Below are 26576 nucleotides of genomic sequence, written 5' to 3' on the forward strand. Positions count from 1 at the left end.
TGCTCTGGGTGGATAGTCTTCAGTTGATCACCAAGACCCAGCACTCCGGTAACGCGGTCAGTAACAGGTAACGGCTAGGTCAGGGATTCTTTACTTTTATCCTCTTCGCCACTGATCGACTCGTTAGGTCAGGGTTTTTTGTTATTATTATTTATTGGGCACCCCCATACATCCTTGTGTAAGGTGAAGCGCAGAAGCGTTTATAGCGCCCAACAGGGAAGCATGCTAAGTTCATGCTTGCCTTTATGTCTGAGTTAAAGGCGTAGAAGCCTGAAGAGTCAGTGGTTTAAGTCATCAAGTTATTGGAAGCTCCAACAACTCCCTGAATACGAATTCGCAACTTTCGACTTACAACAGGTACCTACTTTACTGCTAGGTAAACAGGGACTAATGGGGGCTAGGAAGTATGTCCAAACAACTTCAACCGGCCCGGGAATCGAACCCGTGACATCTCGCTTGCGAGGCAAGAACGGTACCGCTTCTACCACCGGCAGGTATCGAACAGGCGCCCCACAAGGGGTCACAGGTCAAGAGACTCAAGATAGAAGAAGCCACAGGTCCAGAAATGTGTGAGGGCAAACTTTTTCGGAGTGAGAATTGTGAACTCTTGGAACAAATTACCAGAAAGTGTTGTGACGGTACCTAGTGTGAGCTCTTTCAAGACCAGACTTGACCAACACTGGAGCAGGTTCAGGTACATTCAGGAGCCGGTGCATACCCAAGCGGCTAACGAGCCGATTAGTGGTGAAGAGGATAAAAGAAAAGACTGAGTAGTGCCCTTTGAGATGTTTATACACCTCAATTATGTTCCCCCTTGCCCGTCTATAGTATAAGTTAGGCAGTATCAGGCGCTCTAATCTCTCAGGGTAGCTGAGGTGCCGAAGTGCAGGCATCAGTCTGGTGGCCCTCCTTTGGACATTTTCAACCAACTGACAGTCCCTAGCATATCTCGGGGACCAGGCGGGGTGACTACTCCAGATGGGGAAGCACCTTACTCTTGAAGATCGTTACCTTTTACTTTTCCGTCTAGATATCTGAGCGACTTTCTTATAAGACCTAATAATTTAGTTGCCTGATTCACCATCTTTTCGCATTGGCCCGAGAACTTCAACTCGTCAACATACACACCTAGGTCCTGAACTACATTGACCTTGCTTCCAGGGTACTCTTTTGGTACCCCAAAGTTCTTCCGCAGATTGGCTAATTGGTCTGCTCTTTCATCACTTGCTATGTTGCATGTCTGGGCACCTACACCAGACAAATGGTTTTGTCAGTTTTGTAGTTTATTGATAATGTTGCCCTGTGTATTTCATTCATTTCTGTTGGGCCACTGTTAATTGCTTGAAGAACTGACAAGAAATCTGAAGATTTAACAATTTATCACAATCTGAGTTGTTTGCATGATCAATGGACTTGCAAAGGGCGAACAACTCCTAGGCAGCTCGCGTGTGTTTTTAATATAAAGCTAGGATTCCATTTACACGTTAGCCGTTGCGTTAGCGTTAACGCCAAAAATGGATCACATTGAGATGTACAAGGTTGTTTCCATTGACACAGTTGCGTTAGCGTTATGCGTTTGCAGTACATGCTAATCGCTCTCTGGAGATTGGAAACACAAACGCACTGCAAACACGTGAATGGAATCCTAGCTTAAGTCTTGTCAGACGCCTAGAGCAATCTAGTGATATCCAGGCGTTGGAGCGGGATATGCCTGGAGAGTTCTAGAATGATCTAGGCTTACAATACGTAAGTGAATCATAAAAAAATGCAATATGCTCAAGAAAATTCTTACGTAAGTAATACATCATTATATGCAAGAAAATCTTCCAAATTGGCAAAATAACTGATGATCGGAACGGCGTAATAATACGTAAAATAGGTTACGTTAGGTTAATTTATATGTATTGTGGTGATCTACATGATAGTCTATGGCCAATCAAGAGTTAGAAATATACAGAAGTTATGGTTGTTAGGCAATTATATATATATATATATATATATATATATATATATATATATATATATATATATATATATATGATGAGGAAAAAGCCCTGAAGATGTGAATAATGAAAGCGCTTGGGATCTTGTTTTTTTTCCTTGTGGTATCAGCATATACCTGGATCACTCACCTACAGTGATTTATATATATATATATATATATATATATATATATATATATATATATATATATATATATATATATATATATATATATATATATATATATATAGTAAAAATGACTGAATCATAATTATCAAGATATTTAGTTTACACATTTTTCCATATTTTATTGAACTAATGTTTTGGATTTGCATATTGGATCTACTGTATATGTTTTCTAATAAGATGATCACGAACAGTGTTGCCATTTTCGCTGTTTTCCCTCTTTTACATGTGATCTAGCGGGCAAATTTTAAATTAGCGACTAGTTATATTTTTAAAGAAGTCTGGCAGATTCCTAGCATTATTAAAGCCGATTATTATCATACTGATTTTTTAAAAATGTACTTTAAACTGCAGGAATTACTTAATGCTGATGACGATGAATTCTCAGAGTTGCTGTTTTTTAATAGGTGAGTATTCTGTGTACCAGTATATTCAGAATGTTCTTTTTATCTAAACATTTTCTTGCCATGGCTATAGTAACAAGAAATGGAAAGGCATGATTTTCTAAAAATTTTGTACAATTCTTGATTATATTTACGTCGTGTCGTATGCAAGAAATAGCTAGCTTTTCGTTCCAATCTGGCGGGTTTTCGAGGCCTGTCTAGCGGGATTTAAATTACATTGATAGCAACACTGAGCACGAACTTTAGCTTTGAAAAATGCTACTCACGATGATACGCTCAGCGGCTCAGCCTGTAACCTTTGATCATAATGAGTTGCTATGTTCACTGGTGTAGATCGTGAAGCCAGAGACGAGATAGTTTCTAACCTACATATCACTGAAGATTATTATTTTATTATTTTTTTTACGGGGAATAGCCAACCCGGGCACAGGTCATCGACCCACAACTGGGCCTATGCGGGCGATAAAATAAGAGTAAAAATAAATAAAAATGGAAACGAAAAAGGTTATAATAATCTACACCACGAAGATGCCGGAAAACCAGTTATATGACTAGTTCATGTGTACGCCATTACCAAGAACTTATAAAACTCGTCAAGAAAATTTTTTTTTTTTTCAATGATCGATTTTATATTTTTTGGTTGAACTGAACTATCAGGACACGTGCATGAGTGACGTAACTTTACTTTATTATCTTCCTCCACTAATCGACCTGTTACTGTAGCTGTTTGAGTGATCCATTCTCATCTAAGTGGGTCGCATCCTTGAAATTTGACCGTAGCCTTTGTTAGTAATATAATGTGGAGTGTTTGATACTTTTATTACTTTTTACTTTTACTTTTATCCTCTTCGTCACTGATCGGCTCGTTAGCCGCTTGAGCGGTCGGTCACTCCTGTTACACACTGTTGGCAAGTACTGGGCATGCACTGGCTCCTGAATGTATCTGAACCTGCTCCACTGGTGGTTAAGTGAGACCGCTCACACTCAGTGGAGTCGGTGCCGTTGTAGGGTTTTGAGGTATTGGTTCACACTCAGGATGGGTTGGAGAAAGGAAACTCACAATGTGCTCTCTGTACATATATTGTATTGGATGTACAATGCAGCTTGGTGCTGGGACGTGGCAGCGTGATTACAAGCGTGGTGTAGAGAGAGCTGGTTGGGGAGCGTGCTCAGAGGAGGACACGCAGCTTGTGGGGCGCCATAGTCGCCGGCGAGAGCGAGAGCCACCAGGCAGGAGCAGAGGAGGTGTTGCTTGCTGGTGGCTGTAGGTAGAAGAAGGGGAGGTCACGGCGGGGTGAGGTTTTATATAGCAGGGGTAGGCGTGGGTTGATAGTTGACCTCCGCCTTGTTAGGCGGCGCTGGTTGCCGACCTAGACCACGAGGCGTAAGCTGGGGAATTCGAAGAGGGTCGGCTAGTCAGCACAAACGGCAGTTGAAGTTGTAGGGGAGATATCCACTACACCGTCACAACACTCTCTGGAGTCTCTGGCAGGTTGTTCCAAGAGTTCACAATTTTCACTCCGAAAAAGTTCACCCTCACTGTTTTCTGGACTTATGACTTCTTTAACCTTGAGCTGTGACCCTTTGTGGGGCGGGCGTCCGCCAGCTCCAAGTATGGACACTCGGCTGAGTACTGAGTAGTGCCCTTTGAGATGTTTTTACACCTCAATTATGTCCCCCCCCCTGCCCGTCTGTAGTATAAGCTAGGCAGTTGCAGGCGCGCTAAATTCGCTAATCTCTCTGGGTGGCTGAGGTGTCGTAGTGCAGGCACCAGTCTGGTGGCCCTCTTTTAGACATTTTCAATCAATTGACAGTCCCTAATCATCACAACCCCATATGAGGACCCTGAGGTGATCTTTTTACTTACCTTTATCCTCTTCACCACTGATCGGCTCGTTAGCCGCTAGTCTCTGTTTCGCACTGTTGGCAGGGCCTTGGCTGAATCCAAGGAAATTACTCGGCGAAGTCTTGGTCACGCCCCTTAGGCCTTAGCGCCTCTCACTTGTTTATACAGGGTGATTTTTTTATTCGAGAACCCTAAATAATTCCCAAACACGAAAACTTATATCAGTTAAGAACCTAATATTTTGCGTAAATGTAGCCTAATGTTACAGAAAGACGTTTGAGGGCAAACTTTTTCGGAGTGAGAGTTGTGAACTCTTGGAACAATCTACCAGAAAGTGTTGTGACGGCACCGAGTGTGAGCTCTTTCAAGACAAGACTCACTTGACCAACACTGGAGCGGGTTCAGGTACATTCAGGCAAGGTAGGAAACCTACCTTGCATTCAGGAGCCGGTGTATGCCCAGTACTTGCCAACAGTGCGTAACAGAGACGTTGTAGTGGATACCTCCCCTACAAACGCTGTTTGTCACTAAGTAGCCGACCCCTCGAATTCCCCAGTGTATGCCTCGTGGTCTAGGTCAACCAGCGCCGCCTTACATGACGGAGGTCAACTATTAAGCCACGCCTACCTCCGCTATAAAAGACCTGACCTCGTGGTGACCACTCTGTTTCTACCTACACCAACCAGCAAGCAACACCACCTCCTCCGCTTCTGCCTGGCGGTCCTCGCTCCCGCCGGCGAGCATGGCGACCCACAAGCTTGTCCTCTGAGCACCCTCACCAACCAGCTCTCTCTACTCAACGCTTGTAACCATGCTGCCTTCCCAGCACCAAGCTGCATTGTACATCCAATACAACATGTATACAGAGTTTCCTTTCTCCATTCCATCCTGAGTGTGAACCCAAAACATCACGTACCCCACAACGTGACCGATCGCCCAAGCGGCTAATGAACCAATCAGTGGTGAAGAGGATAAAAGTAAAAGTGACATGATCGTAAGAGTTATCAGGTACTGTATTACGTGATTAATCACGTGACCCGTCAGTGACATTTAACAATTTTCAATCTGTCAGTGACTGTTGCCCCTTGACGCTGTGTTTGTTATGGGTTGCGTGACGGACAACGCCAAGCATTACCCACAGACAGCAGCCTAACTTGCTTAACTTGCTAGCGGCTTAACATTTGCCTAACAGACGTTACCGAGTCACCGACCACGTGTGGCTAACGTCGATCAGTGGCGAAGAGGATAAATTAAAATGTTATAACGTCTCCTTAAATTTATACGACCAAGGTGAACCCTTTTATATTTCGTGACTCTTACCATTCCACAGAGATCAGTGGGAGTGGAGCTACCACGTGTATATGCCTTGATTGAGTCGATTTACTGTTTACCAGTGTGAACTTGTGTGACGACTTAAAGGAACTTATCTATTAATCTTTACGGCAAGGTCCGCCTGGGCGACAAGTCATACCCTTATCGTTATGGTAATCACTAGTCCAGATTGACCGGAGGCGTTCTCTATATTCCTTGCGGGAGTGTGGTGACTGGTGAGTAGTGTATTGTCACTCGTGAAATATTCACTAATCTATATTTTCTAACAGTTTTTGTGCAGTAGTTTTCAATGTAGGTTAGATGAGGAGTGCGTAAATGTATTTAGACTAGTAAATTAATACTGTAGTTAAGTGAGCGATCGGACTAATGTAGCTGCCGGACTGCCAATGAAGTCACAAAGTTTGGAAAACTTACTTTAATCTGAGTTAATAGATCGCGTGCATGTACCGAGGGAGCGAGTAATTACCCAAATGTAGCCGCAATGAAGTCAAATGATGGTCCTACAAGCATAAATCGGGCTGTGAATCACTTCTCGATTATTATTTGGTGTCATAAAGTCACAAAAAATTGGTAAACTTAATTTAATCTGAGTTGTGTTAGGTTAGGTTAGGTACATGCACTCGATCTATTAACTCAGATTAAATTAAGTTAACCAATTTTTTGTGACTTCGTGACACCAAATACTAGTCGAGGTTAGGTTAGGTACATGCCCTCAACCTATTAACTCCGATTAAATTAAGTTTACCAACTTTTTGTGACTTCGTGACACCAAATACCAGTTGAGAAGTGATTGGCAGTCCGATTTATACTTGTAGGACCATCATTTGACTTCATTGCGGCTACATTTGGGTAATTACTTGCTCCCTCGGTACATGCACGCGATCTATTAACTCAGATTAATTACGTTTTCCATTTTTTTTTTACTTTGTGACACCAAATACTAGTCGAGAAGTGATTGGCAGTCCGATTTATTCATGTAGGACCATTATTTGACTTCATTGCGGCTACATTTGGGTAATTAGTCGGACCCATGTTTTTTTTAGAGTATACTGTACTCTTTCTAATTACATAAACCAGTCTGGCGTGACCTTAATTGATGTGACCAAAAATGTTACATAGAATTGTTCTTGTATTAAGTTCGAGCAACGTACATAATTTCTATAAGTAAAGGATTTAATTTTTTGTACACAGTAAAGTAGATTGTTGACAGATTTTACACAGGACTTCCGTTAGGGTTCTATTCGCCCCAAAACATAACCCGTTCTCCAAACTGTATAAACGTTTAGTTTTTAGATAACGGTTTAGCATAAGGTTCAAATTATATTTCCAACAATATTGGGAGTAATATAATTGGACTTATGCAGGTGATTTAAAACGATTGTTTGGTGTGCTAATTTTACAAATGTCAATGCTGACAAGTTAATTTGGTTAGTAAACAAAAGTGTTTCACCTTAATTCACCAAATTAGGATAACCTTTAGGGTTAATATTGACGACTGACCCGTCGACTCATCATTTGTTTTGATGTTTATTTTATCACTATTTTTTCATCAGTGACTTCTGATATGATAATCATTTCCCGTGCAAATTCTTGGTTTTGTAGATATTTAGGCACCTAGGCAAAAACTACTTTGTGTTCTCGAAGGTAGTGTGATAGTTACGTCTCATTCCCGGATGGGTAAATATTAATTTAATGGCTGTGGCTTCTTTTTGTTATGAGAATAGTCCTTTGTGTGTGTGTGTGTGTGTTTTGATGTGTTTTACTCAAATTTGACCTTCATTTTTGGGCAAATGAGCAAATTTTGTAAAAAGTTATATTTTTTACAAAATCCACTAATTTGCATAAGAAATAAAGGTCAGATTTGAATAAAACACACCTAAATACGCCAAATAGCCAGATAAACCTAATCTCATAAAAATTTTAACTTCCAAATCACTGTTGAAACCTAACCTAACTTAACCTGACTGATAAAAATTGTACTCATCTCGGTTAATATATATATACATATATATATATATATATATATATATATATATATATATATATATATATATATATATATATATATATATATATATATATATATATATATATATATATATATACAGTATATATATATATATATACTGTACTGTTTATATATTGATCATTACATGATGCTTCTCCACTATTCATGGTGTAGATCATCAAAATATTTAAGACATGATTCTCAGTTAGGCCCCAAACACTTTTGAAGTGATTTTGTTTCTCCTAGATTTGAGACGAGCGAGATGGGTGCACTGAGGACGTTATTCCATTTAATCTTGGCTCTTCATTATGGATATGGCATAAATGTATATCTATATGGATTAAACCCACCACAAGAAATTATTGCCCTGAGGAAAATTGGTTATGGAGCCTTCAAGTATCTCACTTTTTGGGATATGGTAAGTTTATTAACTCTTTTATCAAGATTTTTAGACCAAGATATTTAAGTAAGTTGTAGGGTTTATGAAAATTATTTTGAGAGTTAAGGTATGGATAATATACATTATATTATTAAAAGGATACAGTATATTATCCTTTGATATATTCTCAAGTGCATTATCATATGGTGGTACTGTATGCCTTCTTGACAGGATTCAAATACGTATACACAAGATGTGTACCGGGTATTTATAGAATACTGTATATGCAGGAATAAGATAAAATTGCAGTACATACCTGTCATTTCTCTGCACAAAAGGGTTACCAGATAATTTGGTCCACATAGTAGATAATGGTGTACAGGAGTACTTCAATTTACAAATGGGATACATTCCTGAAAAACATTTTCTAAATCAAAGCCATTGTATAAAGGAAGATTTGTTCCTACAAAAAAAAAGTCCCCCAAACATAAAGATACAAATTTTTAACCATATTTTGTGGGAACAATACTTTCTAAGCGTATGTACTAATCATAATAATGATAATAAAGCAGTATAGTACAGTAACAAGTTTATTTGATCCAATTTAGAATACTGTATACAGTACAGTTCTGTATCCTACTCAAAGGAAATTATAGATGGTCAGTGCTTAGGGTGATAGTGTGGCAAGTTCAAGGTATGTGTGTGACAGAGGCATAAATTCATCAATTTCTTGCTGCATATCAACATAATTGAAGTACAGTAATTACGGTAGTTATAAATTTCTGCCTCTTATTCGGTGGTCGGTTAGCCATACTTTTAGAGCAATATACAGTAGCACCTTTATATGACATATTATCCATACAGTATACAGTATATATAAAAGCACAGAAACCTTGCCACACACTAGCCTACACTACAGTACACTGATAATACTCCGTGTTCAGCACGGGATGCTCTGAGATGCCTGTATCAGCAATTCAGCATCTTCCGATGCTATGAAAAAATACCGTGATTTAAAAAAAATAAAAGTGCGTTTTTTGTATGTACTGTATACTGAAGTGGTGGAACAAAAAAAATTGTGCCCCTGTATTAGCGAATTTTCGTAAATCGAAGCAGTGTTTGAAGTTCAGTACTGTATAGATATTTTTGGGGATTATTGATACCAAAATTTTGTCACAAAATTGGCCCAGAAATAGGTTTGCATTCACTACAGCTTATTTGAATTACCTTTAGTATGAAACTTAGACAGCTTTTCATGTTACTTCTTGTAATTTTGTATAGTCTGTCACCAACACCATAACCAAGTTTATACACTGTTTCACCCTTATCTAATTTTTTTTTTTTAATTTCAACTTCTATATACTGTAATGGTGTGTGACATGCTTCGTCTTTGTACCATTACACTCGGCTGTAATTTGAATTCTTGTTTGACACCAATACTATACTGATATTGTACTTTAAAGGGGCATAATAAGCGTAAAAACCTTTGAAACCAGTGAGAAAAGCATGAAGCCAATTGCATCAAATTCAAAATAGTAAACACTGATGAAAGGTTGATGGTAGTACAAGGAAAACAGAATAGCAACCTTCAGAAACTTGTACACAATTTTGGCTGGAAATTTAGATGTACTGTACAGGAATACCCCGGCTATCACAAAGTATGCATTTCTAAAAGTCATTGCAAATATTGGGCCAGTTTTCCTCATAAGAATCAGTGTACAGTAATTAGGGGCGAATGCATTCCCAGCCAGCAACTTCTGCCACTTACTTTTTGATATACTGTACACACCTCATTATCTGAGGCTACAAGGGACCAGGGTCGCATATACTGTATACTGTAGTACCAGTAAATGTGAGGAATAAAAGAATAAATACTACATTTCCAGTTGGCAGTACAGTACTTTCATTACATACGGGGCACGGGAGACTGGAGTGGCTGAGATCCCCAACACTGCTCTCTCCTCTGTGCACATAAGAAATGTTTATTCCCTTTATGTTTTGACCTTATGATAATGTTTCATTATTATTATTGTTTTTGTTTTTTGCACATTCTGTATGAGTGATTGTGTGTGCATGTACAGTAAAAAAAAAAAAAATTACATACCCTATACAATATCTACCTGAAATTAAAAGTTTAAAAATAACAGTAACACAGCTCACAGCTGTACAGTAAGTGTTCTGATTTTTCTTTCTATAAAAAGATGATTCTTTTGTAAATTACATATGATAATGCATAAATATTGTAAACTACTGTTACAATCATGAAGGCAATTTACCATTCAAAATGTGAAACATGATCATACAGGAGTATGGTTAAACTGGACTGCTTGTAGGTGCAAGCAGACACAAGGCACAGCCATGCAGTATTTTTTGTAAATCCTATGTTAATATAAATTATGGCATTTACTGCTAATAGGTTAATAGGGTTATAAAATACACCCCCAGATTGATGTAAGAGATGCTTGGAAGCATCAGTGTGATCATGCCCTTCAAAAGGAAAGCATCGTGGCTTGTAATGTTCTTAAATACTAATACTGTAACTGATTTCATTGCAGCTGTTGCAGTTCACGTATTTCACATTGGCATTTGTGAATGACATTCTAGGATCCTGCTCCATCACAGCCAAGAAGCAGTCAGCTTTACAGAAATTCTGTGATTTTTACTTCTCAACAGTTGTGTTTGCAATTGGTTCAGTAAGTGTTAGCAAATACAGTACAGTGCTTTGGCTTCTCTTAATGTATCTATTGTCTTTAAATATTTGTCTTTTCTCAAACAATGGAGGGTGGCTGGAAATGAGTGAACCATGCAATCAATCTTCCTCTATACAGTTGTATAGTACAAGTACACCACCGATTTTCCGGCACCCTTGGTTCCAAAGCCTTGTCGGATTATCCGTTTTGCCAGACCAACCAAAGTCACAATAATAATTCAACAAAACACCTCTGACCCACTAATCTACACACCTCTAAAGCACCATGGACTACTAGAAACTTAAATTAAACACCAACACTGACACTTGCACCTTAGAAGCCATACCTAGGGTTAAATGTAAGCAAAATAAGCTAAGAATCGCCCAGTAAACTAGTCTGTCCGGACTAAATGAGGTGCCGGACTACCAGTTCCCGGAAAATCGGTGGTGTACCTGTATTATTATTAATAGCAATTTATTCTCTTAATAATAACCATGATTTTGTTACAGTTTTTGTTTAGAAGAGCTCATTTATTTTCACTCTTACCCCAATGATGTTGTATCACATTAAGACTTCTGTAACCAGGATTGTGCTACAAGGCAAAAAAAGATGTTTGAATTCAGAAGCTTGTCTTTCTATTTTAAAGGTTTTGCCCGATTACTTTCACCCCTATCCTGTCCTGTTTACTTTTCTTGCTGGGCACAATATTAACATACAGTACCTTGTTTACTGAGCCGTTACAGGAGAATAAACTGGCTTTTATCTTGATATTCTGTGGTTACTTTTCTTGTCTTGACTCTATAACAAAACAGTGTCCTTATGGGAGGTAGGATTAGTATGCATACTACTTCCTTAAATTTTACTAAACATATAACTAAAAGTTAATAGTAATTATTACTTTTCAAAAATGCCTGAGTACAATGCTGCATTAAAGAACAAGTATTAAAATTTCTGATGAAAAGGGAGAGGTCCAGACCCCCCTCCTGGATCTGTTCTTACAGGTGATGTATCTCAGATACTTGGCTAACTCTTCCTCCCTCTTTCACATACCAACATGCTATGTTGTTGAGTTGGCCACATAAATTGAAATGTGCATCCTGGTAGTCAATCTTTTTGCAGCAAACTGGACTTGGGGTCAGGATCTGAGGGACAGTCATTTGAACTCCAGTTTCAGGCTAGTCAGACAAGTGATATTTTAACAGAGGTGTTGAGAATAGTAGGTCAAAATCAATATATAGTACAGTACTATATATATATATATATATATATATATATATATATATATATATATATATATATATATATATATATATATATATATATATATATATATATATATATATATATATATATATATATATATATACGATTATTTAAATCATTCAATTTAATTTAATCTTTCAGTTTGTCAGCATCTCATTTTGGGGTTTGTACAACATCAACCGTGACCTCATCTTCCCAGTAGTGTTTGACAGCTGGTTCCCCAACTGGCTAAACCACAACGTCCACACAACACCATTAGTGGGAGTACTGACTGAACTTTACCTGGTACCTCATACCTTCCCTAAGCGGAAGACTGGCCTAACAGTGGTCACATGTCTCTGCTTGCTCTATCTCATCTGGTAAGGGGATTGTACTCAAGTGGAATAAGGATTGTAATTATGCCCTGCTTCCATAGAGAGGGGGGAGGGATAATAGAATTGGAGTGCATTTGTATATCTCTCTGAATGCTTCTGTCTGACTTTGCGGACATAACTCAAATACATGTAAGTGTCGATTTAGCCAAACTTTCCCTGCTAACATGGAATATAGCTGTATGACTGAATGTTTGATGACTGTATGACTGAATGTTTGATGATTCTAGAAATAAATTTTTCTTTAAATTCTTTAGGATTCTTGGCTGTCTCTCTCTTACACACACAGACACACACACACCGCACCGATAGATATAAGAACAGCCCGCACCGATAGATATAGGAACAGCACCATCCCATCTATTATTAAAATAATAAACAACTCCTGATTTATGTACTGTGCAGCCCTGTAAATGTATCCAATGCATATTATATCATTATGTCTAAATCAAATGTAAGTCTATATTTTCAGCCACCGGCTGCAACTCTATTAATAAACCGTTTATTATTATTATCACACACACACACACACACACACGTACGTATATACAGGTTCAGATACATCCTGAAGCCAGTATATGGCCAGTAGTAGTAGTACGGTAGGCAGCTACCAAACAGGGAGGTACTACCACCTGGGAAGATACATGTATTTGAAACATAATGTATTGTTTAATGGTAGATCTTGCTGCCATATGGCATCACGAAAATTGTGGCCAAGTCCCAGGTTGCTGATATGACTTTCTGCCTCATTTAATAATAATAATTAATCATAATTAACGGTTTATTGAAAAAGGTCTGCAGCCCGAAGGCTGAAAATATACATTGGACATAAATGACTTATTACATACATTGGTGGTTTAACAAAAGCCTTCATTAGAGAAAGGTAAAGGAACATACAGTGAATATACAGATTAATGTAGGTGTTGAACAGCAAACATATAGTGTAGTAGCTCTCTCCCAGATAGTGTTAGGAGGGACCTCACGTGGTGTAGTAGTTCTCTCAGATGGTGTTATGAGGGACCTGACGTGGTGTAGTAATTCCCTCACAGATGGTGTTATGAGGGACCACGTGGTGTAGTAATTCCCTCACAGATGGTGTTACAACTGACCTCACGTGGTGTAGTAATTTACACACAATTGCAGGGTCTCAATTGTTTCTCTTACTATTGACGACAACATTCATATATTGTTTCTCATTTTTTATTTTATTTTTTATTTTTTTATTTCTTTATGGTTCTTTATTGTACTATTATTACAGTGTTGTTATTATTATTATCAGTATTATTTTATTATTTTATGTAATTTTTTTTATTTTTTATTTTAAATTATATTTACATACTATGAATTATTATTATTATCGGATAACGAGCCGATCAGTGGCAAAGAGGACAAAGTAAAAGTAACTGAATTAGATTTGTCTCTTAGAGTGAAAGTATAGATAGTACCTTACATTTACAGTACTGTACATATACTGTATATCCACCATATATACTTTACACATGCACTATAATACATACAGTACAGTATATAGATACATGAAGTAGAAAAAACAAGGTTTTCATCATCAGTAAGTAAAACAAGGATCTAGCAGTTAAAGTATATTACTATTCATATGTGTCAAATTTGATTTTTGGTTGATTTTCCGAAGACTTAGAGTGTTGACTTTAATTTAGATGTGGAAGTGTATAAGGAAAGGTTCTTTCTTGAGAGTGTTGATCTTGTTTCCAGCCCAAGTACCATTAATGTTATACATCTTTAAAGTGATCAGGGACTATAACATTTTCAATGGTTCTTTTTTACTCTGCAGGGTGTGCTTCATTGCGTACCAGTCAGGACATTGGGTATATCCTATCTTAGCTGCTTTGCCATTGATTGAACGGGCAGTGTTCATCTCAGCGATGTCAGTGCTCATCAGTCTCTTTTACATTGTGGGTGAAGTTCTGAACAGAAATGTTTGGGGTAAGTATTCAGGAATAATGTGTGTGTTTGTATGTATGTGTGTGTTTGTGTTTGCATGTGTGTGTGTGTGTACAGTATACAGTGGAGGTCTTCTTTATTCATATAACAGCTGTGCATACTCAATTATACATACAGTATAACATTTTATCACAAAAAAATTCATTATGTTTGCCATTTTCAGTTGTATTTATGCAAATGCAGTAAAACCTCAATTTAATGGACGAATTGGAGAGAAAGGATGTCTGTTAATGTTGGTAGTCCATTTAATTTGGACGTTTACTTCACTGTTTACATACAATTTTACATAATGACCACCTCTAATAAAGACTTATATATTGAGTACCATTGAAGAGGACAGTATTCCTTGATTATTTGTGTTTTTCATATTTGCTCCTTCAACAATTTGCAAGAGGCAATAAGATAGTGTATTAAATATTAATATACCCTGTACTGTACAGCAATTTGAAATATCTGCTAGCAGACAACATGCCTGCTCGTGCTGCCATCTATTGAGAGCAGGAGAAACCAGAGCTGGCCTTACCCTTTTAATCCTCTCAGCCTCGGAGCCTGAGACACATACGTGCATGAAAACTTACGCTCAGCCTCGGAGGTTTTTGCCAAAAAATCGTTGAAAAATATATACCGATACATTTTTTAGGGCTCATTTCACTGCCATGGAATTGTTTTATTAAATGTAATGGGATCTCTTGTAGCGTAAAATTTTCTGAAAAATTGTATGAAACAATAAAAAATTTAAAATTATTGAAATTTAAGCTACTTTTTTCGAGTACTGTATAAGTTGAAAAGGTAGGAAACTGTTTAGTAACATCTCGATTTCCATTCACATTTTCCTTGTATTATGGTTTCATTGATATGTACTACAGTCTATACTAAAATAAAGAACAAAGCATGTAGAATATACTGGTATGAGGAAAAATAATATAACACAAGTGGCACACCCTCCTCTCACTCTAATGGCCAAGAATGACACTGGCTTCGTGTTGTGCTCCCACGCACACAATGACCAAGACCGTCTCGGGGAAGGTGATAAGGCTCACACAAAGAACACGATGTCTGTGAAATGGCGTCCAAAGTTCAGTCAGTTTCACTGAATAGTTTTTGAGTTATTTGAAAATATAGCCCATTGGCGTTGTGAGGCTGAGCATAAGTTTTTCGCCTTTTATGTTCGACGCCACATTGGTGTCATGCAAGGCTGAGAGGGTTAAGGACCCTAGGCCAGATATGATCTTGCATCCTCCCCATCCCACAAAAAAAATCCCCCCCCCCTCCCACATGCAAAAGGAAAACGAATGGGTCCACAATTTGTTGTTACTTTAGCAGTTTACATAGTTTTTAGATTTGCTGAAAGTATCCACTTTAACTTTTCATTCATGAGTAAAATTTTTTATATCCTCTACTTAGATTTTATTATTCATATTGCATCATATTTATGTTAGTTATGAAACAGATGGATTAGTTATCAATAAAATAAAATATATTAAGTGTTTCAAATGCTTTCAGTGATATATCATTAGTATTTCTTAAAAGTTGATTTAGAATTTCTGTTTCGTGGCCTTCTTTGTTCTGAAATCATAAATGATATGTCATCATATGACACTTGATGCCCAACAGCATGATTTACGCTTATGACAGTATGCCCAGTGAGCACAGGAACAAAATATACCATACAGAAAAATTAGGTCAAATAAGAATGACCCAAGGTGGATGACCAAAAAACTTAAACATGACATAGGAATAAAGAATGGAATTTATAAGAAATTAAAGGGAGGGGAGGAGCAGCTAGGTATGTTAAGAAAAATGTAAGGAAGGCAAAAAGGGACTACGAAATCAGGATAGCAAGAGAATCCAAGGCGAATCCCAAGAGATTTTTCCAGGTATATAGGACAAAGGTCAAGGACAAAGTGGGGCCTTTAAAATCAGAGAGAGGGGAAGTGATCGATGACAGTGAGAAAATGAGCAGAGTATTAAACAGCTACTTATTAGTTTTCACAGAAGAAACTTACGAGGAAATGCCGGAGGTGGAACTGATATTAAGGGGGAATGAAGAAGAGAAATTAAAGAATATCACTATCAGAAAAGAGGATGTTCTTAAGAAGATAAATATATTAAAGAAGACAAAATCCCCAGTGCCGGATGAAATTTTCTCTCGAATTTTGAAAGAGTGTAAGGAACAGATTAGCAGACCCCTTGTAAATTTATATACAAAATCATTAGACACGGGAGTTGTGCCAGACCTGTGGAGACAGGCAAATGTAGTACCCATATTCAAAAAGGGAGACAGAGCATCAGCGTCAAATTACCGGCCAATTAGTTTGACGTCAGTAGTGGGGAAATTTCTTGAATCAATTATAGCAAATAGCATCCGATCGCATTAAGAGAAAAACAAATTAATCTACGACTCAACATGGGTTTACAAAGGGAAAATCGTGTATAACATATCTGCTGACGTTTTTTAGGAAAGTCTTCGAGGTAGTAGATAATAACGAAAATTATGATGTTATTTACTTAGACTTTAGCAAAGCGTTTGACAGAGTACCGCATCAGAGGCTTCTGAGAAAAGTTAAGGCTTATGGTATCGGGGGAAGTTTTAAATTGGATAAAATCATGGCTCACCGATAGAACACAGAGGGTCAGCATAGATGGTGTTAAATCTGAGTGGGGCTGTGTAACCAGTGGGGTTCCCCAGGGGTCGGTACTGGGCCCACTCTTGTTCATAAGCAAGTTTGCGGATGACACCAAAATAGGGCGGCAGATTAATTCAGGACAGGATGCAAATACTGTACACTACAGGAGGATTTAAATAAACTGCAGGAGTGGTCAGAAAAATGACAAATGAAATTCAACACCAACAAGTGCAGCTTACTTAATATTGGAAGAACAAATACTGTCAATGTATACAGCCTTAACAACATCAACATAGAGAAGTCGACTTGTGAAAGAGACTTAGGGGTACTTGTAAGCCCGGACTTATGGCCTAGAAAACAGTGCGTTAATGTTCGAAATAAGGCAAACAGAGTATTGGGTTTTACATCTAGAAGTGTAAGTAATAAGAGTGTGGAGGTCATATTGCAACTTTATCTTGCGCTAATCAGGCCACACCTTGATTATGCTGTTCAGTTCTGGTGCCCTTATTATAGAATGGATATCAGTTCACTGTAGTCGGTGCAGAGAAGAATGACGAAAACGATTCCGGGACTTAGAAACCTTCCATATCAAGATAGATTAAAGAAACTAAACTTTCATTCCCAAGAAAGACGAAGAGTGCGGGGATATATGATAGAAGTCTTTAAGTGGTTGAAAGGAATCAATAAAGGAGATACTGTATAGATAAAGTTCTTATGATATCTGAGCAAGATAGAACTCGTAGCTATGGATTTAAGTTGGATAAGTTTAGGTTTAGGAGGGAGATAGGAAGGAACTGATTCACAAATAGGGTGGTATACAAGTGGAACAAGCTTAGCAACTTTGTAGTAACTGCTGGAATGCTGGAAAGTTTTAAAAGGAGGCTAGATAGTTTCATGGATGATAGAGTGTGGTAGTAACTTTCGACAGGAGCTGCCATGCACAGGCCAACCAGCCTATTGCAGACTCCTTATGTTCAATGTAGACCTTAATTAAGTATTGATAAGTTTAAGTTTAGAGAAGCTCCTCTTCATGTGTATATTTTAGAAGCTCCTATGCTGTCATGTTCACATAGGGTAAGTCTGCCAGACTCCTCATCTCCATGGCCAGTTCCTTTCCATCAGTGTCTGACTCTGCACCACGTGATGCTCAGCTCCTGACACTTGTGTTGTGAGTGCATCGAAGGATATTTCTTTGCAGTGGAAGAGAACTCTAAATTCGTCTCTGACATCTAGGCTATGAAATCTCTCACTGAGTGATGTGATGGCTGAGTCTACTACCATATTGCAAAATGACATGTCCAATTTCTCAGGGCATCGGAAATTGGCACATCTGGAGCTTCGTATCCAAAGTGCCTTCAACACAGATTCCACATTCATCTCCTTGCACATGTCCTTAGCTGATGCTTATGCTAAGACAAATTTTCTCTCATGGTAGCTCACTAGGAAGGCTATAGTTCTTGAGTAAGTTCATAGCCACATCAAGCTGCATGGTAGTAGGCTGTAGGATCTTGCTTACTTGTTGTGTTTGTCTCAGAATGTCATACCATACCATGGTGCATATTACAAAACTGTAAAACCCTATTTCCTCCACCAGTGACTGGGCCTCTATACTTGCCACAGGGTTTGTGACTGTCACATCCAGCAGGGCCTCCTTTTCCTGTGTAGTTTGATAACACACAGCCTCTATAGCTTTGTTTGCCCCTTGTAAACAAAGCAGCAGAAATTATAAAATGGAAATCAGTGTACAGTATTACTACAGTAATACAGTACACTGTAATACAGTAATATTTGTTAGATGTTAGATTAGTGTTTCATGCTGTTCATTTTGTTTCAAATCTCAGCCGGTTTGTTTATAATTAGCTTATAATCATTGTGTACAACAAAAATTGTCAGTTAAAACATGTTGTTTTCGGCATTTTAAGACATTTTTGGGGAGTTTGTTTTTCCAGGAATGTATTTCAACTTTTATAATTGTAGTCTATGGGAAAATGTGATCCAAAAAATTACAAATGGTTTTTCAGGAAGAGAACCCTTTCATAAAACAGGAATGCCTGTGTGTATTTTTGTCTTATTGTAAAATATATTGTTATTTGTAGCAGTGTTCATGTATGATTATGGACCATACTATGTCAAAATAATGATTAATGAATTTTATTAAATATACATGGTTCCTGGAGTAGGTAGTCAAATTTCCAAAAGCCTCTAGGTCCCAAGCATTTTGGATTCTTGATTCTCATTGTATATCCATTACATTACTGTACTATGCAAGGCAGCCTTGAGAAAGCGCAGTCATTTATTCCCATCTGTACAGGCAGTTATTTAGACTTCTCAATTAATATAGGACTGGACACAAGAGCTCTTTCAGTCGTGAATCATTTGTACAAATCATTATGTAACTGGTTAAATTTAGCATCTTTTACACCTTTTCCTTTAATACCACTTTTTTACTTGAGTCAGCAGTGCAGTATTTGCAATGAAAATTTTCAATTTGTCCCTTTGTTTATTTTTGTCATGAATAGTATTTTCACTAATAGAATATTCTTTTATAATATCAAACCCTTTAACACCATGTTCAAGCTTGGTTATAATTTAATTATTTTTAGTTAATAGTTCATCTTTCATGCTTTATTTTGTGATTTTATGTGTTTTAGCATTCACTGAAAATTTACCAGCATTTCTAGTCATATTTTAATGTCTAATAGCTGACATTGTGTACTGTATGTACTGTACAGTGATCCCTTGATTCACGAACACAATTGGTTCCACAGAGTCGCTTGTTAACTGAAAATTTTGTACACTGAATCTATTATTTCAATGGGATTTTGGGTAATTGGTTCCAACTCACAGAAAAAGCACATGCAAAGTAAAGCCAAAAAATGCATGAAGTCAGAAACACTCCTAAAAATCCCCAAATTCGCCCTTAAATCACTATACAGTATATGTATATACCTGTACGTACATATACACTAGAACTCTTAAATCACTACTGTAATGTGATACAGGTGATCAAATTATTTCCTGTCTTGCAAGGATTCCAGTAATGCAAATTATATTCTCCTAACTTTAGTCTGTGATATTATATAAGATAAAAACTGTAAGTCTAAAACCCTGGCTGGGCAGATGGGGGAGAGGGAGGGAGTGAGGGAATGGTGAGGTGATATGTTTGACAGTTGGCACCGAAGGTCTAATATAAGATTGACTAAGCTTTTCTCTTATAAAATGCCATTGCTGGGATTCTTGTAAGATAGTGATTAATTTGAATATAAACAAGCTGTAATTTGCACAAGACATAAAAATTTTGGTACTGTAATCATTTAGTACATGTACAGTACAGGTTTGCACTTAGGTCATTTATTTATTTTACGTTTCTTTTAGTATGGTGTGTGCATGTACGGTAAATGAATAAAAATAAATGAAGAAATTTATGTAAATCTACCCAAAAATACAGTTGAAAATGTACTAAACTAATGTACTAAAATTTTTGTCTCGTGCAAAATATATTATGTTTTTATTCAAATTATCCACTGTCTTGCAAGGATTCCAGCAATGCAAATTTAGTTCTCTTAACCGTTTAGGTGCGTAATTAAATTTCACGCCGGTTCCTGAAAAGTGTCAATTATCCTGCCAAAAATGAATTTCATATAATCACATTTTCTATATGTTTTTCCTAGAGAACTTTTAGTATATTTTCCAAATCTGGAACAAAAATTCACATATGTGTGCAAATTTTAGAGAAAAAATGACATTTATACCCAAAAATGCAGGAAATTGGTATAAATCAATGTCTGGTATATGGCAAATAAATTTAATCAATTTGGTTACTAAACAGCAAATTTAGATATGTATTACATATTCAGATAATATCAAACAAAATAGTACAAAAATAAGCTATATTGCATTCAGGAAATACTCCTATACCTCAATACATAATATGTCCGCATGTCGTCTCATTTGGGGAAGTTTTTTCAAGGCCGTGGGATATCCCCGCTTGTCGCATTTAATTAATATAATATTTTGGGCGGGTTTACCCGCATGCCGCATCCGAAGGGTTAACTTTAGTCTGTGATATTATATAAGGAAGGGGAGGTGACAGTGACATGTTTGACAGTTGGCGCCGAAGGTCTAGTGAAGTACGTGTTTATTTGTTTATTTATGTTCTTTAGATTGAGTTTTTGTTTTTTGCTTATAAAATGCCATAGAAGTGAACGGGGAGAATATAATTTACATTGCTGGAATTCTTATAAGATAGTGATTAATTTGAATATAAACATGCTATTGTTTGCACTAGACAAAAATTTTAGTAATCATTTTTTTATATTATTTTGAGTACATGTACAGTACAGCTTTGCCCTTAGGACAGTGTGTGCATGTAAATGAGTAAAAATAAATGAATAAAGTTAAATATATCGAGCCAAAAATATTAGTTGAAAAACTTTATATAGACAGAGCTTGGATGACTAAATTTTAGAATGACCAATAATTTTAATATAAAAAATGCAAAAATATTCAAGAACACAACTTTCTTGATATTTACGCCACTGGAAACGAATGTAAACATAGAACCGATTACTGTATTGGCGGACTAGCTGATTGGCTGATGCGCACAACAAAGCATGTTTCTCCTAAGGCTTTCGTTAATGGAACTGAAAATCTTTATGGAAGCTAATTCATTTACCGAAATTTTGTTAATTGAACCGTTCGTTAATCGAGGAACCACTGTAATTGTCTCAACAAAATCTGGTTGATAAAAGCTGGTGATCAGACTCATGAATTAACTTTTTCAGGAGTGGGAGTACAGCAGAAGAAAATGAAGTAGATGAACCTAAAAGGAAATTCTGTAAGTTGATTGTACTGTACCATGTCATAATAAGGTGTTTGAGAATAGAGGTAGTATGTGAGTAGCTTTATAATTATGATGAATTTTGGGGTGTAGTATTTTTAAATAAAATGGTTTTTGTTCTGTGTGCAGTGTTCATGAAAATTTTTTGATTAACCATTGTTTTATATTTAGATCATCTGTTCAGTCAAGGTTATTGATAGAAGCAAGAAACATTCCATATTGAAGTAAAATTCTTGTAGCTGCATAATTTTTCTTCTTGTATAAATAGAAACAGCCTGTCGCCTTAATATCAACTGTAACAACTTTGAGAAATGTACAGTAGCATTACATCTTTTTAGTTTATTTAACCCTTACGAGGTAATAGGTAGTAATAAACTTTTTATCTCAAAGAATATGAGTTAGTATGTAAATTTATGATCCCAGTTTCCTGACAGATGAATAGGTGGGTTTGAATGTTATGCAAGGTATAAATGCCTAAGGCTTCCAGAAACATAATTGTCTGGTCCATAACTCAGCACAGTAACTCTCAGAGTTGTTTTACTGTAGGGTCTTATGCTGGCTCTCTCACCATGGTAAGAATGAAGCCTGATTACAGTGTCTTGAGCTTGAGGGAAATGATGAATTTTTTAAAATAGAGAATACTCACTGTGTCAGTTATCAACAGTCTTCAGCCCACTCTTATGACTCGTGCAAGGGAAGGTTCCATCATGTATACAATATTTTTATAATTTTTTTAGAAATTCTTTCTGGTGGACACTTCCATTAAAACCTTAGGCCCTGGGTGACTTTCCAGAACGTCCGACCAGCGCGCCCCGGGTGACGTTCTAGAACGTCCGCCTGTTCCCGCCATTTTTTTGAAAAGTTTTTTTCTCGATTTATCCCTGTGGGAGGGGGGTGGGGGTACTGCCAGCAGCACCCTAACCTAGGGCTTAAGGGTTAAATATGAACTGATATTTGACAAAGGCATAAGGTTAGTGATAAAAATATAAAGGTAATGTTACACATACAGAACATGGTTATTGTTATGGTCGTCTCCCCTTCCCTCAATATTTGTTTCAGTTACCCATTGTATTTAGTTTCTGTTGTTTCCCGTTTTTCTTTAGAATCGAATTTCCACGCTTATGGTGAAGACTTTAAAAATGTTTCATTATGTAAACTGTGTAGAATGTATTCTTATTTTTATACAGTTATGAAAGACTGTAAGAAACAGGTGGAGACTGTGATGTAGCTTGTGAAGTAACTTGTACAGTACTGTATAAATTTTGCTCTTTTTATGATTTCATTATTGCTATTTATATGCTTTTGTTATTGATGTTTATATGATATATTTTAAAATTTTAATGTTATTGTGTACAGTTAAAGCTACCTTTACTCATGTGAGTCTAATGATTGAACAGAGGCTTCATCACCAGTTACAGAGAGTTCACTGTAAATTAGTACAGTTTAGGTGTAGCACTCCGAATTTTGGTAAAACCCTCTAATATTTGGTTACTCCCAGGTCCCAAGTATGCTGGATAAATGGTCCCGTGCCTGTATATGCTGTACTACATTTCCTATTTTTAGCTCACATTAAGTATTTCCTGCTAAAAGGATACTGTAGTAGTAACTAGAGCCTTTAATTGGAAAAAATGTAGGGCCAGTGTTATAACCAATATACAGTACAGTACTTAGATTGTCAGATAAAAGTTGTGCTGCTTTTATTAAATGGTGTAACTTCATTCTTAGTAGTCATAATAGTTTATGTAATAATATATATATTATTAATTTTTAATGAACTATGAAGCTTTAAGTAACCTTAATCACCTACATCTGATTATTTGTGCTCTACCTGTACAGTATATGCACTGCAGTTGTTTATTGATTATGTTATATACTGTATGTACTGCAGTTTTTCATTATTATTAAAATTTTATCACTTGGTCATTCCATATGTAGGTTTTTAACCTACATATGAAAAGTACCAAGCACTTTTTATGAAAGATAATGCAAAAAAATAATTACAAATTAATTATTTATAGGAAATAAGTATTGTTGTCAGTAATTATATGCATTATTGGCTATCTTGGACACAAAGGCAAGCTATAAATAGCTGGTAAGTGCATAGGTGACCACTAGTTCAGCTGTCCAAACAACACTGTCCCTTTATCTACCCCCTCTCTTCCCTCCTTTTGCACTGCCAAGGAAGTTTCTAGAGGGTCAATATATAGTTTTTCTTACTTATTTTTTATTGTTTTATCATTTAAAAGGGTAAAAAATTATATTTGGAAAAGTTAATTTTTTTCCATTTACCCCCGAGTGTGGGGTCCTGGCAGCGGCACCCTAACCCGGGGCTTAAGGGTTAAATTAATAAAATGAAAAAATGTGCTATTAATCATCTCAGTAACTCCATGTTAATTTGTATTTGATTATTGAACTCCTAAACACAGATAAAACTTGTCTAATAGCACAAATATGTACGAACTGAACTCCATTCTTTCGTAATGAAATTTGTAAGTGTAAAATAATGTAGGACTAATAAATTTACTCAACATTTTGTGGTATTGGTAACCAAGATGGTGTTCAAAAATTTTATTCTCCATTGTTTTAAGACTGATTCTTACCCTTTTATAAAGCAGCCTAGCAATAATGAGACAAATTTTGTTTCCTGATATTATGGATTAATTGAAAGTTTAGTAGTTATTACTTTTGGTGGGATACCGGTATGTTTTGAAGGTAGAGAAGGGGAGGTTGGAGTGAATTTTCCTTTTAATATTTCTCTCTCTCACTGCCATTTGCTTCTTTTACTGCATGCTCCCTCTCTCCTTGTGGTAGATTTTCTGTACAGTACTTGGGGCCTGTGGCTAGTTTTTATGGGAGCCCTTTTCAATGAGCTTTATTAGTACTTAGTAGGTAGTAGCTAGCTGTCAAACTGGTACTACAGCCTGGAAAAATATGGGAAGCATAGTGTGTTGTCCAATGGCAGACCCTGCTGCCATATGACATCACAAATATTTTGACCAAGTCAGAATTGGTGGGTTTCAATTGTTTCTCTTACTTTGACAACACAGCATACATAAATATCTTTTCTCACTCTTGATCTTTTTTCTTTTTTGTATTTATTTATGGTTCTTTATTAGTATTATTATATTATTTTTTATACTTTTTATTATAATTTATATTTATTTTTATTAATTGTTTTACAGGTATTATTATTATAACTATTATTATTATTATTACATTATTATTATTATTATTATTATTATTATTATTATTACAGTGTATATCTGGGTTTAGCGATCGCTTCATACCATCTTGAGGCCGCTAAACTCGAGATAAGTAATGACAATGCTTTGTTCCCAGCCCAATGCCACTGTCCATTTATTTTTTTTACAATTTCAGTCCATCTATAGCCACAATTGTGCTACAGAAGCAACAGTACCACCTCTTGCAGCATGCAAAAACTGCTTTATCTGCTCTTTCTTCACTCTCACACCCCGTATTATAGACTCATTCACTCCTTATAACTTAGCCACTGCAGTAGGACCCATACCACTTTCAAGTTTATCCAAAATCTCTCCTTTCTCCGTGAGACAAAGCAGCTTTGTCTTCTTACCAAGACGTTCTTGTCAGCTTCCTTTCCCATATAAACCGTTTTCCAGTCCCACTGGGTCCTGGTTGTGCATCAGCCATCGCGAAGTTACACAGTAGAAGCGATCACTAACTTCAACAGCATGCGTGACTAACTGGCGAGAACAGCGTGCGTGACTAACTGGCGAGAGATTAAAAAACAATGGCACACAGCGGTTACATTAGCTTTTACAGTCTTGCACCATTTAGCAGGGGTCAATGATTCAATCAATTTCAGAGACAGCATTGATTTTGGATACAGCTCTATGTCGTCTATAGACAATGCTAACAAAGGAGGGAGGAAGTCTGTGTTGATAGCTACTAGCCAGATAGATGCTTCTTTCTGCTGTGGTGTCAGTTTTACACCATTATATCAAGGATGTTCTTAGTACAGGTATGCTACCAAGTGTGCAGGTGTCACATACTGTTGATATCTCTTCTCAATGATGTTTTTGTGTGTTTGTAACACAGGAGCCTCAAGTAACTTACATCATATGTTATTGTGTACAGAATCCCCCAAAGTACAGTCGTCCCTTTGTAGTTTATTTAATGCAACAGAAACCAGTTTCAAGACTCGGATGCATATCCTCCATGTGAATGTTTGCATTGTTTGCAATCTTAACTACGTTTGGCCGAATTTCATCTCCATGTTCACAACATATTTCAACATATAATCTTCCGACTATTCCACTGTGTGGCATTTGGAATTTGAGTTTTGACACCATTTCTTTCTGTAAGTCAACCCAGTGGTTGATGGTGGTTTCTGAAATCTTTTTGAACCTCCACAATTTGTTGCAGAATAATTCTGGGGTTTAGGGGAGGGGGATAATTATGATTAATCCCACTTCTGTATATCCTTTGTAAGGAGGGGAAATATCCGAAATAGTGTTCTTCTTTGTTTATTTTCCTTTCCATCAGTGTTTAGATCTTTGCTTTTTTTTCCCTTTTCATCCTTCATAAGCTCAGCTTATGGCCTGACATGACCTTCAGGACCACTGGCATCTTCATATAAATGACCAAGTTCTGACCCAGGAGTCAGTCATGAGCCCCTGTTTCAGCTGTGA

At 36.9% G+C, this 26576-nt stretch overlaps 1 protein-coding gene across 5 annotated transcripts; it reads left to right on the top strand.

The window, feature by feature from the left end:
• The first annotated feature begins 3 nt into the window (after positions 1 to 3).
• On the top strand, positions 4 to 24436 carry LOC121877818 (androgen-dependent TFPI-regulating protein-like). 5 transcript variants are annotated; one of them, XM_042383736.1, is made up of 6 exons: positions 4 to 67; positions 8006 to 8177; positions 10694 to 10831; positions 12233 to 12450; positions 14270 to 14421; positions 21851 to 24436. In XM_042383736.1, the coding sequence occupies exons 2-6, from the start codon at positions 8022 to 8024 to the stop codon at positions 21880 to 21882; spliced, it is 696 nt and encodes a 231-aa protein (XP_042239670.1). In that variant the 5' UTR covers positions 4 to 67; positions 8006 to 8021; the 3' UTR covers positions 21883 to 24436. The 5 variants fall into 5 exon arrangements, with proteins under 5 accessions (XP_042239670.1, XP_042239637.1, XP_042239653.1 ...); XM_042383703.1 differs by lacking the exon at positions 4 to 67 and adding an exon at positions 5393 to 5427; XM_042383719.1 differs by lacking the exon at positions 4 to 67 and adding an exon at positions 5505 to 5959.
• The last annotated feature ends 2140 nt before the right edge of the window (positions 24437 to 26576 follow it).

The sequence above is a fragment of the Homarus americanus genome, unplaced genomic scaffold (assembly GCF_018991925.1).
Source record: "Homarus americanus isolate GMGI-L3 unplaced genomic scaffold, GMGI_Hamer_2.0 scaffold33468, whole genome shotgun sequence".
In the NCBI taxonomy this organism is placed as follows: Eukaryota; Metazoa; Arthropoda; class Malacostraca; order Decapoda; family Nephropidae; genus Homarus; species Homarus americanus.